This window comes from Centruroides sculpturatus, unplaced genomic scaffold, assembly GCF_000671375.1.
Source record: "Centruroides sculpturatus isolate CEXI.00-Female unplaced genomic scaffold, Cexi_2.0 scaffold1575, whole genome shotgun sequence".
In the NCBI taxonomy this organism is placed as follows: domain Eukaryota; kingdom Metazoa; phylum Arthropoda; class Arachnida; order Scorpiones; family Buthidae; genus Centruroides; species Centruroides sculpturatus.
The window spans coordinates 8,774-26,324 of NW_019385977.1; the positions used below are offsets into that span (position 1 = coordinate 8,774).

Below are 17,551 nucleotides of genomic sequence, written 5' to 3' on the forward strand. Positions count from 1 at the left end.
GGAAAGTGAGACATAATATCAAATACAAAAAAAGCACACGGAGAAAAGGGCAGTGTAGATAACGTAAGTGCCAAACAGTGGCAAAATAACTAAAATCCCTACTTTTTTAGAGAATTTTTGTTCAGATGATATTTACAATGCTCATGAAACCGGCCTCTATTATCATGCTACGCCAGATGGCTCCCTGTGTTTTATATGTGCAAATTGACATCGTAAATGGAATCTATTATATTTATAATTTAAAATTATATTCCAAACAAAATATATATGCATATTATTTAAAACTATTAAAAAGTAATTTATGACATAAATTAATTTCAAAATAATTATTTTGACACCAACAACATATTTAGTTTAAATTATCATTAATGTGAACTCATATCTGCACTGTCTAATGAGGTGTATCTTCAAATGGTTTACAAGAGTTCAAAAATGGCACATCATGCTGTAGACAGTAGGTCTGTTTCTTTGAAATTAATACCAACTCCATCCTTAATAAATTATTTTTTGATAGTTTTGAATAATATGCATATATATTTTGTTAAGAATATAATTTTAAATTATAAATATAACACATTCCATTTACAATGTCAATTTGAACATGTAAAGTGTGTTTGATTTTTATATGTAGCCATTTTTGTTTTGTAATATATACCTAATGATGTCTATTTTAAATAGACGAAAACATTATTAAATATTTTCTTTATTTATTAATTACATAGGTGCTGGTTTTGGTTTGGTTGCTTTTGTTTATATGATCAATAATATTCTAAATTGAAATGCAGAACTAGGGTTCCTGTGGTGTACAGTGTTCCAGTAAGGGACAACCGGTTCCAAAGGGATATGGTGTACAGTACATTAGACTGACTAGCATTCCATATAAAAAGATTACAAGAACATTGTTTCTTCATTTGACACTGAATCTATCAGAAATTGTAGTTTAATATATGATAGTTATGATAGTAGGTAAATTTTATTAAATGAGCTAAATCATAAAAGTTACATATTTATTAGATATATAAAATTATGAGATTTTGAGTAAGATCTAAAAGTTTTCACAATGTACAAAAATTTATAAATTAAAATTATTTTTTCTCTTACCATTCATTTCTCTCATTGCTTTAATGAAATCTTGAGGATCTTTAAAACTAACAAAACCAAATCCTTTTGTCTTGTTTGTTCGTTTATCTCTAATCACTTTTGCTTTTATAAATGATCCAAACTTGCTAAAAGCTCTTGTCAATACTTCATCTGTGACATCATTTCCTAAGTCTCCACAAAATATTCTGAAATCATCTAAATAAAATTAAATAATATATCATATATTAAAAAAATTACTTAAAATTTCAAATATCATTTAATAGTTCAAATAAATTAATGATTACTAATTTTTAAGTCTTTTGAAGAACATTAAAGTTTTTCCAAATGCAATACTTATAACACAAAACATTTCAGAAATCCCTAAGATCCAGATATTCAGTTAAGAAAAGCTTTTACAGAAATCAAAATTTTTATATAAATATGAATTCTTTAAAATATAATTTAAATGTATCTTTACAATAAAAACATGCAGACAAGTTATTTAAAAAGAGAGCACTTCCACCTAATGCAAATTTGAAGTATAATCAGTTATGCCTTAAGTGCAGATACAAATTTTTGAGACAGATGTATTAAGCTGATATAAGAGCATCCCCAATATGTCTAAATTCTCAAAATCGAATCCAAAATGAAACATTTAATGAATGATAACTAGTATGCTGACTAAAAGATTATAATCTGTATGGTGAGATGTTTTTCTAATGCATGCTGAATTAACACAGTAAAATATTCTTCTCCAAATTTATTATTATTACTTTTGTAAGGACCCAAGTCCGAGCATTATTTTTATTTACTTTTTATTTTTGCTTTTTATTATATTTTTGTTTGGGGCTTATGTTTTGTTAGGGCAAAGGTTTCCTCACCATTCACCTTAGAAACTTAAAAATAGAAGAGAAACCAACTCACCGACGACAGAAAAGCGCCATAGGAAAAAACTCGCGCACACTTGCGCTCCTGTGCGGAAAAAAGTAAGTCCGCACCGAGAAAAGGGGGGAGACCCCACCAGCACAACTTAGGGACTCGCTAAACCTTAAAGAATAAAAAACATCCCGAAAATTGTCAAAAAGGATAATGTAAAAGGTTATCGAGTATTGTCGGAAAATAGGCTGCCAGACAAACAAAAAAAAGTTTGTTAGCAAATAAGTATGTAAATGAGGGGAGTGATCTCATTCAGAATTGTGACGTCACCTCACAGTATAAAGACTGAACCTCAAGTGAAGACAGACAAGGTGAGCTTCTGATAGCAACGAGCTTGGTGAGCTTCGTAGCAGTGAACGAGAGAGGTGTCCGATAGGATCAAATAGTTCCAAGGCGATTTTGAAGTTATTCGATTTGTGGATCGACAAATAGAGAAAGTCTTGAGAGTTGAGGAAATAGGTTTTGTTAAACCTGATGCAGTCCTGTGAAAAGGGGTTGAAAATGCTCTTTTATAGAAATTAAAGTGTTGCCAAAAAAGGTATTTAAGGTGTTGTTCAAGCTAAATTAGTTTCAACCTATACAGAAGTGTTTTTTAATGATAAAATGACTTTCCCATTATAACTAACTATTAAAGTTTTTGTTATGATTCACAAATGATGCTGTAATACATTAAATTTCCAAATGCATTTCACATGATTCTAAGTAAAAATAATTGTTTGTGCTAAGTTTACTGCCATTTGAGTTTTAAAAATTGATTTTTCAAAATGAATCAGTCTAAGCATTCGTTTGATTCTTCTTTTCTTCAAATAAGTACATGCAATTGTACATTTAGGAAAATCTGGCTTGAATAAATGAATTCAAAACTTGGTTAACTCTAATGATGATGATATTCATTTGTCTCATTGCATCATTTGCCAAACCTCATTTAATGTTAAATACAATGGAATTACATCATTTATGAGGCCAATTGTGAGAAGCATTAAAAAAAAAGTGCATCTTCTCATTACCTTCCCCCTTCCCTGGTCATCGTGTCAGCAAACAAAGCAGTTTCCAAAGATCGCAACCCTAAGTGACACAATAGGATAGTTCTTTGAGCAAAAGGAAATTAGTTGTAATTTCTTTGAGGATCTGCAATAAGATTATAAATTTACTTTCTACTACACAATAAAATCATGCATATCTACATATAAATAGAAAATGTTCAGTTGCTTTAGAAAGATTGATTCTGGATTTCCCAATCATTTTCCATTCTTAAACTTGATGTATATTAATTTAATGAATGTACTATGCTTGTAATGTAAATCATTAATTTTTCTAAACTAAAATAAACTTTAAAATAGATTCAAAAGAATTGGAATTTGGAAACATTTTGGTCTTGTCCAATCACTAGTTAAAATGCCTTAAAAACTAACATTTTAAGATGCTTTAACCACTTGGAAAATGTTAGTTTTTTATCAAAATGTGCCAAGAAAGATGTCACTAAATCTAAATTTTTATAGGATTTTAGCAAAAAAACTAGCAATAGCTTAAACCCTACTCATCTCAATGCTTGCATATCTGATATTATTTTGAAGTTGATTCCTTAATTAAAGAATATTAAAAGTTAGAAATATTTTTTCTACAATTTTATTCAACAAAAGTATAGGTTAGACTAAATAGGTTTGCATAGGTTAGACTAAATGTTTCAAACTTACCACCTTCCCATTCATGAAGTGAATTATCTTCCCATACTTGGCCACCTGCCATTCTTACTACTTTTCTTTTCTTTTCTCTTTTCTTTGAAAAAATCATTTCTTCTGTTCCTCCAAAATATAACTGATTTGAATGATCATCAGAACTTTTTCCTGCATGATGTCTGTCTATTTTTTGCGAGGTAGAAATATTGAGTCCAGACGATGATTCCATTGTTCTACCATTACCCATTTTATCTGTATGAAGGCTTTTCATTGGAGGAGCCGCATAAATAGCAGGTGATGACATTATGGCAGATGAATTTAATGATGATGGCAATTGTGTAGTTACTGGTGGTGAACTATTCACTCCATTATTAAAATTATGAGGCATTGGTTGTGACATTGCAGGATGTATTGGACCTGACATTGGATTAGAATAATTTGGTCCCATTGGTGGCATAGGTCCTGGATGCATTCCCATATTCATTGGACCACCACTATGATGCATATTCATATTCATTGGCCCACTTCCCATGGGTCCAGGTCCCATTGGCCCCATTGGAGGTTGCATTGGACCAGGACCTGGCATATTAGAGTGCATTGGTCTCATCATTACAGGAGGAGGTCTTTGCATTCCTTGTGGACCATGATGTCCATGCATACCTGGAGGACCAGGAGGTCCTGGGGGTCCTCTCATACCACCAAAAGGTCTAAATGAAGGATGGGATGGAGGAGGACCACGTTGTAGTTGATGAGGAATAAACTGAGGATGATTCATTTGAGAGTCTTGTGGTGGTGGAGGTGCTTTAGCTATTAAATAAATAAAGAAAAATTCACGTGTTAATTATCATTCTTTAGATAAATAATTGAAAATCAGAAAAATAATCAATAACAAAATGAAAGAAAAAGATTCAGTAAGAAAAAAAGCAAAACACATTAATGTAAAAATTACGTAAATAAATTCTCTGTTCAAAACAATGACATTTAAACCCAAGTAAACTGTTCAATTTAGGATCTTTCTAATTACAGCATAATCATAATTAAAACATAGGTATTCAGAGTCCTCTGTAGAAAAACTATAAGTCAAATCTTAATCAAATTTGGTATACATGCTGTCTTGAGTACATGGTTCAATTTTCAGGAAAATTTTTACATTAAAATTCAGTTGTTACAATAAAATTTGGCATTATCATCCCCTAAATGTGCATATCATGTAATTTTCTAACAAATTTTGGAAGTTAATAAACAAAATGCAATCATAATGTGGAATTGACAGTTACACTAAAGATAAAACCCTATATGCCTTCCATTCCCATGTTCTAAAAACTGCATTTTCTGCACAACACAATGTCAGAATGCATTACCTGTGTGAAGTTGTTGCACACATTATGAAAATAAGGAATAGACACCAAGCAAATTGCCTACTGGTGAATGTAAATAGGTTAGTACATGGCCCATCAGTAAATGTAAAAGAGTTAGTAAACTTAAGTAATAAGCACATTAAGAGGACAACAATGCCAAAGTTTATTCCAGCAGCTGAATTTTAAAGTAAAATTTTTTCATGAATATTGAAACCACATTATCAGAACAGTATGTAAACCACTGTAGAAAAACTACTGGGCAAATCTCAATCAATTTGGGTGAGAATTGCACAGTAGTTTTTTTTACAGAGAGCTCTGAACACCTATTCTTTAATTATAATCACCCTGTACATTGTGAAGATGCTGAAAAAAGTTTGAAGTTAATTAAAAATTCATTTCTCTTCTTTTTTGCTAAATTCATGTTCTAACTTTATATGAAAAATCTTTATCACATCAAATAAACTTTATGCACAACAATGATTTTTACTTTATTTGCAATTACTTAAACTGGTAAGTTGATTCTTCTGTATTTTCAATATAAATAAGAATTGTGTCATAAAAAATTCAGAGCAATAACAAATAAAATGCAATTAAATAGAAATGACATGCTACTGAATTTTGCTGAAACAATCTGACACCAATAATTTTCCAACTGATCTGATTCCAAACTTCCTTCTATCCATATTCAACAGGTGTTTTCAATAAATGAAAGCCCAAAAGCTCATTCATTGGTTTAGAGAATATTCACTTTGTTTACTAACCATTTAAATTCAAATATAAAGAAATAAAAGTTTACAAATCAATCTATGGGTTCCTTTTGGATCTGGCTTTAGGAAATTGTAATTGCCTAGTTTACATAGACAAGTGAAATTTTCAACCTTTCTGAGGCTACAAAACTTCTACTATGCTTTCTTTATGTGGAGCATTAGCATCAATATATTCAAAATCAAAAAGCAATTCCATATATACAGTTCTCATGAAACAATAAAGCAATGAACTAATAAAGTTTATTGTTTTGAATAAAATAGTAAACATGAAATTGTCTATGAATAAACGAATACATTATAGTACATTGGAATAAATTTGCAAAAAAACTAAATTTTTTCTCACGAAACACTCATGGCAAGTTTGCACAACATGGACAACATGGGTTGAAAACCATTGGTCTAGATTCTGACCCTGTTTATATGAAAAAAGTCTAATAAATCTTGAGTAAATTTATAATAATATAGAAAAATCGCCAGACTGAAAAAAAATCATTGCCAAATCATCAATTTATTTAAAATATTGTCAAATCTGACAAAAATTACCAGACCTTACAATGTTGCTCTCATGATGAATTTGTCCATTGCTAAAAACCAGACATGTGCAGTGCCACACAACCATCACATGCTGTTATTTTTTCATTTAAGATGCTACCAATTTTCAGAAGCCTATTATCTGGCATAAATATAATAGAATATATATAAATTCTATATTTATATATTAAAAATCAGTAGGAAAGCAGCTGGAAGTAATATAAATTAAAACAATTTATCAACAACTTAAAGTTATTTTATGTGATGACTTTAATTTATCAAATATTACTTGGTCATCCAATGAACCTTCCTTCAGATCTCCTGATCTCGAATAAATCTTTTTTTATCAATCATATGTACTGTTTTTTAATTTTACCCAATGAATACATTTTCAGAAAAAATATAATTTCTTCACTTTTATAAGCACTTAACAGGGATTTTTTTGAATGAATAAACTGAAATGTTATGTCCTTTGAATCTGACATTCACCTGAGTTCAAGGATGTTTTGCAGTAAGCATCAAATAGTTTTTGCCTTCAAGCAGGTCCCTAATCATCATGGCAATTATTTATTAAATAATATAGATGCACAATTTCTAAGTTTGCTTCAGTCCATTTTTTGCATCTTCCTAAACTTTGTTTTAATTATTTTATAATATTTATAGCATCCTCTAGCAAATATAGAGCCAAGGCCACCACTCTGCAATAATGCAATCAGCCTTTGTATCTTTTTTATATTTTTATATTTAAAATGTAAATACTGTCTTCCAACTTCAAATAATCAATAAATGTTCTTTTGTAAGAATTCCTTACATTAAATTTCTTTTTCATTTTAGAATAGTGCCATTCATATTTAGAATTTAGGATGGCTACTTAATGTATTTGAAAACATTTGTTAATTTAGCATGTATTACCTGCATATAATAGATTGCATATACTGTATTTTGCAGTATTCCTTATCTTGTGTTGTGTACTCATCATTCATCTTAATACAAGAAAAAGAAAAATTTGATTACATAAAAACATTTTAATAATTGTAAAAATTGTAAGTGTATATTAAACTTTGGTTTGAAGAAACTTTGTGTGATAAACTGCTTTTGTATTTTTTTTATTTTTGTTCTGGATGAAAAAATTATCATCAATATGAACTTAAATCTAGATTCCAAACTCAATACTATTTAAACCAATTAAAAGGCTAAAATTTACTCAGAATATTGATTACTTTTAGTATTAAACAATAAATTATAATTAAATAAGCTTACCAGTTAAAGGAACTAATTCATTTTCATTTACAACAGCTGGAGGAGGTGTAATGGATGGTTCAGCACATACTTCAATTATTTCATTATTATCAATATTTGAATTATCTGTGTTAGATTCTGGCACATTTGAAAGAGGACTATTTCTTGGATGAGAAGGATCACCAGGAAAAGCAATTTCTTGCTCAAACCTAAATGAAAATAATAAAATACATCTATTTATATTAACAAAAATTTTCAGTCCATTATAAGCATATTTAAAATTGATAGTAATACTACAGAGGCTTGAGCATATATAAGCCTGGGAACATTACAATTGAGTAGAAATACATACATCACACTACAGAAGGCCACTATATTGAATACATGCCACATTGTTAGGAAATTCCTGAATACAGACACTGACACACTTATTTAATTTTAGTTTTGTTTTGATTGCTATGCCTTGACTCTGTTCCAGCATAGTACACAGCCACCGGTGTCAACTGAGTATAACCCACTAAACCCAACATAATAATAATAACAAACAACTTCCAAAGTTATAGAAGACCTAGCTGTTTAATTTTAATCAAATTTATTTTTTAAAATTGATTTTTTTTTACTGAACCTGTGGACACTAATAGATTTTTCATATACAAGTTTGGCTGAGTGTTGATAAATGGAGTCATATATATTGTATAGTGTTTTGGAGTCAGTACACAAAGCTGTGAACTCTAACTCTAAGTCCTCCATCCTTATTCTTTATTGAGCTCAATATGTATTAATAATCATAGACATACTAAGACAGGTTTTACATGTGCAGATGTTGGAGTCAGCATAAGCAACTGCATTTTGGACCTATGGTCCAAAATGCAGTTGCTGGATCTTTTCCATCATGCTTTCTTTTGAATGTTCATGGAATTTCTTTCTGTGCCCACTCCTCAACACAGTTGATTTTCTTCTTGTAGGAGATGCGCAATGGTAGCTTGTGGTACACCAGTTATATCAGCAAGTCTATGATTGCTTGTAATTAATAGCTGGCTTTTAATTTTATCCAGCATAGCAATTTTACTTGAAAGTATTTTCATGTAAATCATTTCTTGGCATCTTGGCAGATTTAAAAATTTTAAATAAAATCAACACTGTAAATGAATATCACTAGATATAATACTATAGTAATGGTAGACTCTTAAGAGACATGTACTTGCCAGACTCATGATAATAGATAACTGATTCACATCATGCTAGTGTTGTGAAATATTAGTGTACAGTACATAGTGTTGACATATTTTCGAAAAATCCCTAAAATATATCAAAAATTGCTAACTTCCTTTTCTGCTACTGTCCCAATTAAGTGTTTAAATCAGGGGTGTCCAACAGTTTTTGCCCCCAGGCCAGATTGGAAAGAAAACTTTTTCCACAGGCTGAACCAGAGATTGCCCCAGGAAGATTTTGAGGTGGTGCGAGATCTCATTGTGATGTCACCCCGTAGAGACTGAATTGTAGATAGAGATTACAGATATATTTTTCACATTATCATGCTTTATCAACACTCTACGCTGCACTTAAGAGATTTGTAATGGAGGGTTAATTCTAAACGCATGGTGAGTTTTTTTTAGGCGTCAGAATTTTTCAACGAGCTATTTTGAAATATTGATCGCGGGCCACATAAATTCATTAGACAGGCTGGATCTGGCCCGTGGGCCATATGTTGGCCATGCCTGGTTTAAATTATGTATTAATTTATTAGTTTAGTTTCTGTTCTTTGAGATTTGCCCAAAAAGTGGTTGTTCAAATTAAACGGAATCAACTGTATATGATTATAGTTTACATATAAAAATTATATCAATAAATGTTATTTTATATATTTCTAGCAAATTAATTAGGATAATAATTTCATATACAGATAAAAACTACCTTATTTCAGAACAATCTATTAAAATATTTCCAATTATTTTATACACAATTCTTCTCAATAGTTTTATTTATAATCTGTGATTATTATTACATTTTCTATTTAATTCTTGAATAATTGAATTAGTATTATAAACTTTTAATTTTTTTACATTACTTTAGTTATTGGTATTTATAATTAAATTTATTAGAACATGTTGCATGTCTATAATGTAAGTAAATAATTTACTTAAAGAACTAAATAACCTGTAGAAATGTGTTTGGTCTAATTATATGTAAAAAATGTTCACAAATACTTCCTTGTATCTTTATAAACAAAATTTTAACATCATTATGATAAACTGTAATACTCTGGAGATCGTCTTCAACCCATGAAGTCTCCATGAGTTGGAGACATCATAAAGCTTTCAAACACAAAAAATAGAGATAGATCATCATATTGGTAAAAAACAAACTTATGTAAAAAAGTTTGTTTTTAATGTAGCTAATAATGGTGGTATAACATGGTGGTGTGACCTGGCAATAAACGAGTCTACACAACCGTTACTAGGGGAAACTGATACCATTGAAGGAAGAATTTAACAATGAATTTTCACTGCTTACTATATACATGCTTTGGTGTAAGAGTCCCTTCATCTCCTGTGAGTGCACCACATCTCCAGTGGTGCACCCAGAGGGGATGAAGGGGTCACATTTAAGTCCCATAGACTTAACATTGTATGTTTGCCACCTTGCCATGACTGAACCATTGCACCTTTCTCAAATCTCTCTTCAACAACATAATATATAAGATAAGAGTTTTAATTTGATACCTCAAATGTATTTTTAGCCCCAACCTTTTACTCAATCTAAGCCAGACAAAATGAAACCCTGTTTCAATTAATATAGGCCTATAGATTCTCTGTGAGTCTTCACTAATTTTGTGCTAAAATTGTTTATAAACTGTAAAAAGTATATTGTCATTGGGAATACATATGTATGTAAAGTTTCAACTAGATCAGAAATTGGGAAGTGGCTGAAAACTGAATTACAAGATTTTATCTAGACAAACAACTAGCATATAATATAAAAAGAGCTAACATAAACAGGATGAGCATTGCAAAAATAAAAATGCTGCAATGGATGTATGGAATGACAATAATGGGACTGAATTAGAATGAGCAAAAAAAAGAAAAAAAAAAAGAAAAAAAAAAAAGAACAGTAAAGGCAACAGATTTGGCCAGAGAAATGCAAAAGACAAGAATGAGGTAGTTCAGACACATTATGAGAAAAAAAATGAAAACTATGTGGGAACATTATGACAATGGAAATTGAAGTTAAACAGAGAAGAATGGCCTCAAGAAAAAGATAGAGAGATGCAATAAATGAAAGTAATCAGACAAAATATTGAAATAATGAATGTTTGTTTTGAAGAATGAAGAATAAAGATTGTGCACCAGAATAAGACTCATTAAAAGTAGCAATCCTATATAAAAATGGGATAATCAAAGCAAAGAAAAAGTTAGATGTGAACTTTTTAATTGCAAGATTTGTCTGCCATTACTTCAATCTTATATTCAATATGGAAATCTATTATAAAAAATGAAACAGTCATTATCATTGTCTTATTTTTATAGTTAATGAATCAATTATACTTTTACTCTGATTTCATTGGATGCCTCAGCCTATTGAATGTGAAATCCAGTAAGATGAGAAGTGATGATTCTCTATACAGTTATGATAAACATTTTTTCCAAGCAGCCAGGGTTGTGCTAATAAGCTTAGATAAGACAGAGAGGCCTCAGAGAGGAACCACCTCAGATGCCAAATTGGAAGGGATACTAAAAATACATCATAAATACTTAAACTGGACAATAACTATGTACAATACATTACAATAACTTTGCATCCAATCCAGGAGGGTAAAAAAATGCAGTTTGAACATTTTTGGCTTATACCAGGGATGACAAACCTTTTTGAGACTGCCTGCCATATATCAATAGTAAGCATATCTACCTTTAAAGATGTTTATGCATGTCAGATTTTGAATAATAATATTTAAAGAAATTAAATGAATAAGCTTTAATTAGATTAAATGTAAAAATTCTGATTGAAAAAGAATGATTAGGTGATATATCAAAAGCATGATTGAAAAAGCTAGATGATAAATCAAAACTGTATGCTACATTATGTGTCAGATGATTTCTCCTTAATTGCCACTTTGGGCATGCATACTCAGATTCACCACCACTGGCCTAAAAAGGACTTCCTCAGGAACAACTAAATTCTAAAATGGAATGCTAATGTACAATGGAACACAAAAACTTGAACTAATGAAATCTGATGATCAAATGCTATTACATTACAGAAATTAGTAACTTTTTTTTGAATACATACAAGCCCATGGTGACATATCATAATAGACTTGCCATGCTCTGGAAACAGGTTTCTCATGCTTGTAATTGATACAATTACCCTTTAATTAGCTTTAAAAATTTCCAGGGGCTATATTAGAGATATGAAGATATCTGTAATGTGTTCAGCCATTGCTGTCCTCTAGAGAAGAGGTGGTTCCTTTGCCACAACATTCCAATATTCATCTGAGGTGTAAACAGAGGACAGTGTTGGCTTTTCTGTGTGCTATGTCATAAGTGTTCTTGAATCTGTTTTTCAAAAATGACCTTTTTGTTGAGCCAATGTATACTGTCCCTATTACACCTAATGTCTCTCATACTGGACAATAGATGTGATAGGAAAAATGAATAAAAATTTTGTACACTCCAGGGGCTCTTTGTGTATTAGGATCCTTTCCATTTCTAAATAATGTGAAAATAGTAAAGGGGCATCTATATGCAATAGGTCCTTGAGGCAGGAAATCCAATTAAAAACAGCAGACTTGCCTCAGGCACCATGTTATTCAAAACAGTCCTATGAGTAGCATCTTTGAAAAATTTAAAACAATTTATTCTCATTTATACTGAAACATTTCAGTGCATTTATCATATTGCTCTATATTTTTAAGCAACATTTGAGTAATGTTAAAAACTTATATCAACATTGCATATTTGCAAGACCAAAGTAGGTTAGGACAGGGCAATCCAAATGCAAAAAAATAAAAATTCTATCAGAATCATATAAATTTACAAATTTATTAAATAAATTTATATAATTTATAACTTCTGTATATTCAGGATGCATTATTAATACTTCTATGATAAAATGTCTTCTTTAGTATCATTACAGAAATAAAAGTTTTTGTTTTTTTTAAAATTACTTCTTTAAATTATTGTGAATTTTTTTTGCTGTTTGTTGCATCAAATCAATATGCTTAGAAATGCTAAAACTTTGTTATATTGATAAATTAGTTTGAATATTCTCTTTCCTTCAAAATTAGTTTTGACTTTATTTTAAAAATATTTACATTAAGCTTATAAGAAAACTTATTAAAGAGTTCTTAAAATTTTAATATAACTCTAAATATGTTAGAATGTAAGAATGCAAAATTAATTCATCTTTAATATATAAATAATCGAAATTTTGAATAAACTGTCCAGCATGGTTTAACCTTTACAGAAGCAGTTTAAATTAGTTAGATTATAAGTTTTCATTTAATCACAACATTATAAATCTTAATTATCCAATTTTAACCACATAAGAAGTCAAGATGAATGTATTAAGTATTATTGAGCAAACAAAAGACTATTCAAAGAGGGTCACTGATGATAGTCTTATGAAGAGCTTGTTGGAGGCAGCTTCTAACTTATGGACAGAGAACTGCTGAACAGGACTTCAAATACATGCAGGACAATGTGAGCTTCCAGCTTCAAAATCAACATTATCCTTTTTTTGTGCAAAAAGTCTGACTTTTGAACTGGCCACCTTCAGTGTGGATTTAAACCCTATGAAAATCTTTGGACTGACTTGATTTTCCAAACTTACAGAAAGTAATACAATACTATCACTAAACTAAAAGCTGTTCTCATTTAAGCACAAATGACTACTATCTTTAGTTAGTTCAATGCCTAACTGTATTTTTAAGCGTCTCCAAAAACAGTAGCAAAATCAGCTACTAATTATAACTTGAACTTATCATAAGTCAAGACGTTCTATTAATATTGGATAGCCTATTTTTTGATATTAATATCTAGTTCTTTTGTTTAATAATAATTTTACTTCAAGGTTGTGCAATAATAGTTCATTATTTTACTATAAAATGTATTAACGAATTTCATGAAATAATAGTTTCTAGGCAATTATGCATGTTCTATTATTGTTGGACAGACTGTAACACAAATCCTTATTTGTTATTTTCTTTATAAATTTTATTAATAGATTAATATAAATTGCACAACAAATAACTGATATGCATCAAAATTACATAATTTATACACACTTATGTTAAAGAATAATATAAGGGTGTTTAAAGCATCATGTTTGCTTAAAATTTATTTTAAAATATAAAACAGAACTTTCATGCATGTTATTTTGTATGCTGAAATTTGGCTACTGCTGTCTATATTAGCAATATCAATACATATCACTCCAATATTAATGATGTTGGATGGTAATTAAATGCAATGCTGTGAAAACCACCAACACTAACAATGTTCATTACTGGCCTTGCACCATTGTTCATTGACAATGCAGGTAGACTGACCATAACATTTACAATGCAGACATATTTCAGAATCAGTGAAAATGGGGTCTAAAACTGACCGAAGTTTAGTTATTTTTTAAAATGTATTTATTTATTGATCTATAAATTGGTGATATGATATTGGCATGTTAATAAAATTGCTCTATTTGAAGATTGATTCTACAATTAAATAATAAAAACAGGACAGTCCTGGAAATCAGGAATGTCTGATCACCTTAAAATAAGATCCAAGTCAATCAAAATTGTTGGCTTAACATTAGTGTTAACATTAGCATTAGTGTTGATCCTTCACTATCTTCCAATTATAAATAAATGTTAGCCTGATGGTAAATTACTAGCATTGGGCATGTTGTCAACCTTGGATCAATGCAGATGTGATTGTAAATTTATATGTGGGTTGTTACATTTTTCTTAAAACAGAACTTCTAGTCAGAATATGTGTATAACAGAAGTTAGAAAAAGAGTACTTTAGGAAGTTATATACCAAATGTTAACAAACTGTTTAAGAGTTTGTTATCAAATATTTACACATTTGATAAAGATCAATGTAATTCTGTGATTTTAGCTTTCATTACACGTATATGTGGTAAATTAGCAATATATTAAGACATTGTAATTATTGGAATATTAATAAATATAAACAAAATTGAAAGGTTATAAATTTTTAATGATCATTCAAACATTACATTTAAAAGTCATTATATACTTGACGGATCTAATTTTTTCTCCTTCAACTGATATTTTAATGCCCGAGTTACACAATTCTGAATTACAGGATAAATATGCCAACAACCTTCCATCAAAACTTTAAGTGCATTATTTACAATCGAAGCTTCCAATTCACCTTGGAGATGCAGAGCCGCAACCTGTTTCAAAGATGGCATGAAAGCAATCGTCACATTGCCATTATTAATTCCAACACCAGAATCATTACTAACATACTCTTCTTCCAAAGTGGGATCAAGCAAACATAGTTCATCCCACTGTCTAAGTGAACAGCCAATAACCATATCGAACAAATCAATACCAGCATCCATCAGAGCAACACCAGCACAAGTGATTCCATTACTTAAAACTCCGCCATCATCTTCCAGAACGAGAATAAAGATATCGATAGTGCATTTTGGAAATTTGTACAAACACACTACGGGCTCAATAGCTTCTTTTAAAATACTTGAATATTCTTTCTCACGATTAACAGATTGACGTCTATTATGCGAGAATGGCGCAAATTTAAATTCACAAAATAATTGTCCTTTATTTTGGAAACCTTGCATTTTTGGAACTTCTCTAGGACCATAAATGGAACATATTATTTTCGTCTTTCCAACTTCCAAATAAGCAGATCCACGTGCTTCTTTAACAACACTCACGTGGAGAACAGGATTCCTACAATCAAGCATCCTTCTACGATCGTTCCTTAAACGATCAGGTTTAATTAACTGTTTCTTTTCCATGAAAACAACCGGAGGAATTGTATTTTCCGGTCCGTTTATCCTCCTATTATCAGAAGGCATAACCCGATCTTCTTTCGAAACGACAAACTCCAAACTTATAAATCTTCCTCACCACAAAGAAAAATTTATTTATTCAGCACTAGATGTCGCCATTATCATCATCTTTATATAAAAAATTTCCAAAAATTACGAATATTTAACTAAATAAATAATAATGCAAGCGATTTCTAATTATTATGCAAAAAAAATTCTTTACAATTAATTTGTTGTTATTGTTTTTACTTTTTAACAATAAACTGATTGCATTTTAATCTAAATGAAAATTTAAGTTTATTTCGGAAATTGCTCCATCGATTGAGAAAATTGACTTAATTCTGACCTGTTCATCTCTTCTTCCATCTCTTTTCTTCTCTCTTCTGACATTGAAGTCATCTTCAACTAACACTTTCGTCTTATTTACTCTTTCTCAAACCGAACTACTCGTTCCCACTTTAGCACAATTGCCAAATCGTTTCTGAAAAATTCCGCTAGATGGCAATCAAAAATTCGCAATTTTTAGGACGTCACTAGTCTCAACGGAGAACTCAACGGTCCATTTAGAAACGTTGTTCTCTCACCGTTGAGTCAACTGTTGAATATAGAAACGTACGGAAATTTACTCGATATTTACCTTCGTCATATTTCATAGTCAGATACTGTTATCATCATTCTATTGCTATTATGTATGAAATTACGAGCAATTACCTTTCTAAGACTCCCAGAACGTACAATGAAATATAAAAATTATCGTCTTAGTCTTTGCTTTATAAATTATACAGTAACCAATCGTTTTTTTTTTTTTTTTATAACTCTTTCCGCCCTGTGGGCACTAAGAGGGCCTTATTTTGCAAGCCCATTATGGATTCGGGCAAGGGTCCACAATGGGGCGGCCGGGTGGTGAGGGACGGGGCCCGACCTACGGACCGGACGGACCACCTCCCGAAAAATTCCTGAGGATTTTTCGATCCGTCCGGATTCAATCCCGGGTCCCCCAGAGCGGTACTTTCACCGCTCGTCTCGGTACACCATTCGGATGGGAATCAAGGAATTCAAAATCTTCTATTTTAATTTTACTAGAGCACGCAAGAAAGTAATTGTTTAATCAAGAATGATATACGGAATCTAAATCAAATTATTCTCTTAGTAAGGTTAGTAGTAGATTGGAAAAAACAAATTCGAAAACCTGAGAGATAACTATGTAAATTTTGAATTTACACAGATATCTCTCATAAATATCTGATTTTGTAGGATTAAATTAATAGTTTCTAATAGATAAATCTAAAAAGTAAGTTTGTGTAATAAACAGTCATATCAACTTTTATCATGTCAACTCATATGTTCTTACGTCTTCATCTTTTCTCTAGACCGGAGATTTTAAACTGTAGTCTGCAAAAATATTTTTTCAATTAATACTAAAAAATGCAAAGAATAACGCTTAATCTTAAATTAAAATATATCGGAAAATATGTACAGGAAAATTTAGGAATTTCCAAATATACAGTAGAGGAGAAGGTGGTATTATGGAACACTGCGGGTATTATGGAACCACCCCATTTCGAACTGATAATAAAGGCGAACTGTAGCGGAATGTGGCTGAACTGAACTAGGCAGACATCCATAGCGAGGGAAAAACCCGTTTTATTTCAGTTAAACGGTTGTCCGTATTTAATCAGCAAATTTGTTTTTTTCAAGTTTTGAATGCTAAGTGAGTTTAATTATTTTTAAAATATAAATCGCGTAGTTGTAGGTTCACTGGTGCATGTATTCTGTTCCAGAGACTTAGGGGTACATATTAATCTGTGTGATGTTCACGNGGTACACCATTCGGATGGGAATCAAGGAATTCAAAATCTTCTATTTTAATTTTACTAGAGCACGCAAGAAAGTAATTGTTTAATCAAGAATGATATACGGAATCTAA

The 17,551-nt window shown here is 30.6% G+C and overlaps 1 protein-coding gene across 1 annotated transcript; it reads right to left on the minus strand.

Moving 5' to 3' along the window:
• Window positions 1–1,057: 1,057 nt before the first annotated feature.
• LOC111612905 (RNA-binding protein 42-like) lies at window positions 1,058–16,105 on the minus strand. Its single transcript, XM_023354194.1, has 4 exons — window positions 15,971–16,105; window positions 7,609–7,796; window positions 3,711–4,499; window positions 1,058–1,296 (listed from the first exon to the last, which is right to left on the minus strand). Exons 1-4 carry the CDS (start codon window positions 16,021–16,023, stop codon window positions 1,073–1,075), a joined length of 1,254 nt encoding a protein of 417 aa, XP_023209962.1. The 5' UTR covers window positions 16,024–16,105; the 3' UTR covers window positions 1,058–1,072.
• Window positions 16,106–17,551: the final 1,446 nt, after the last annotated feature.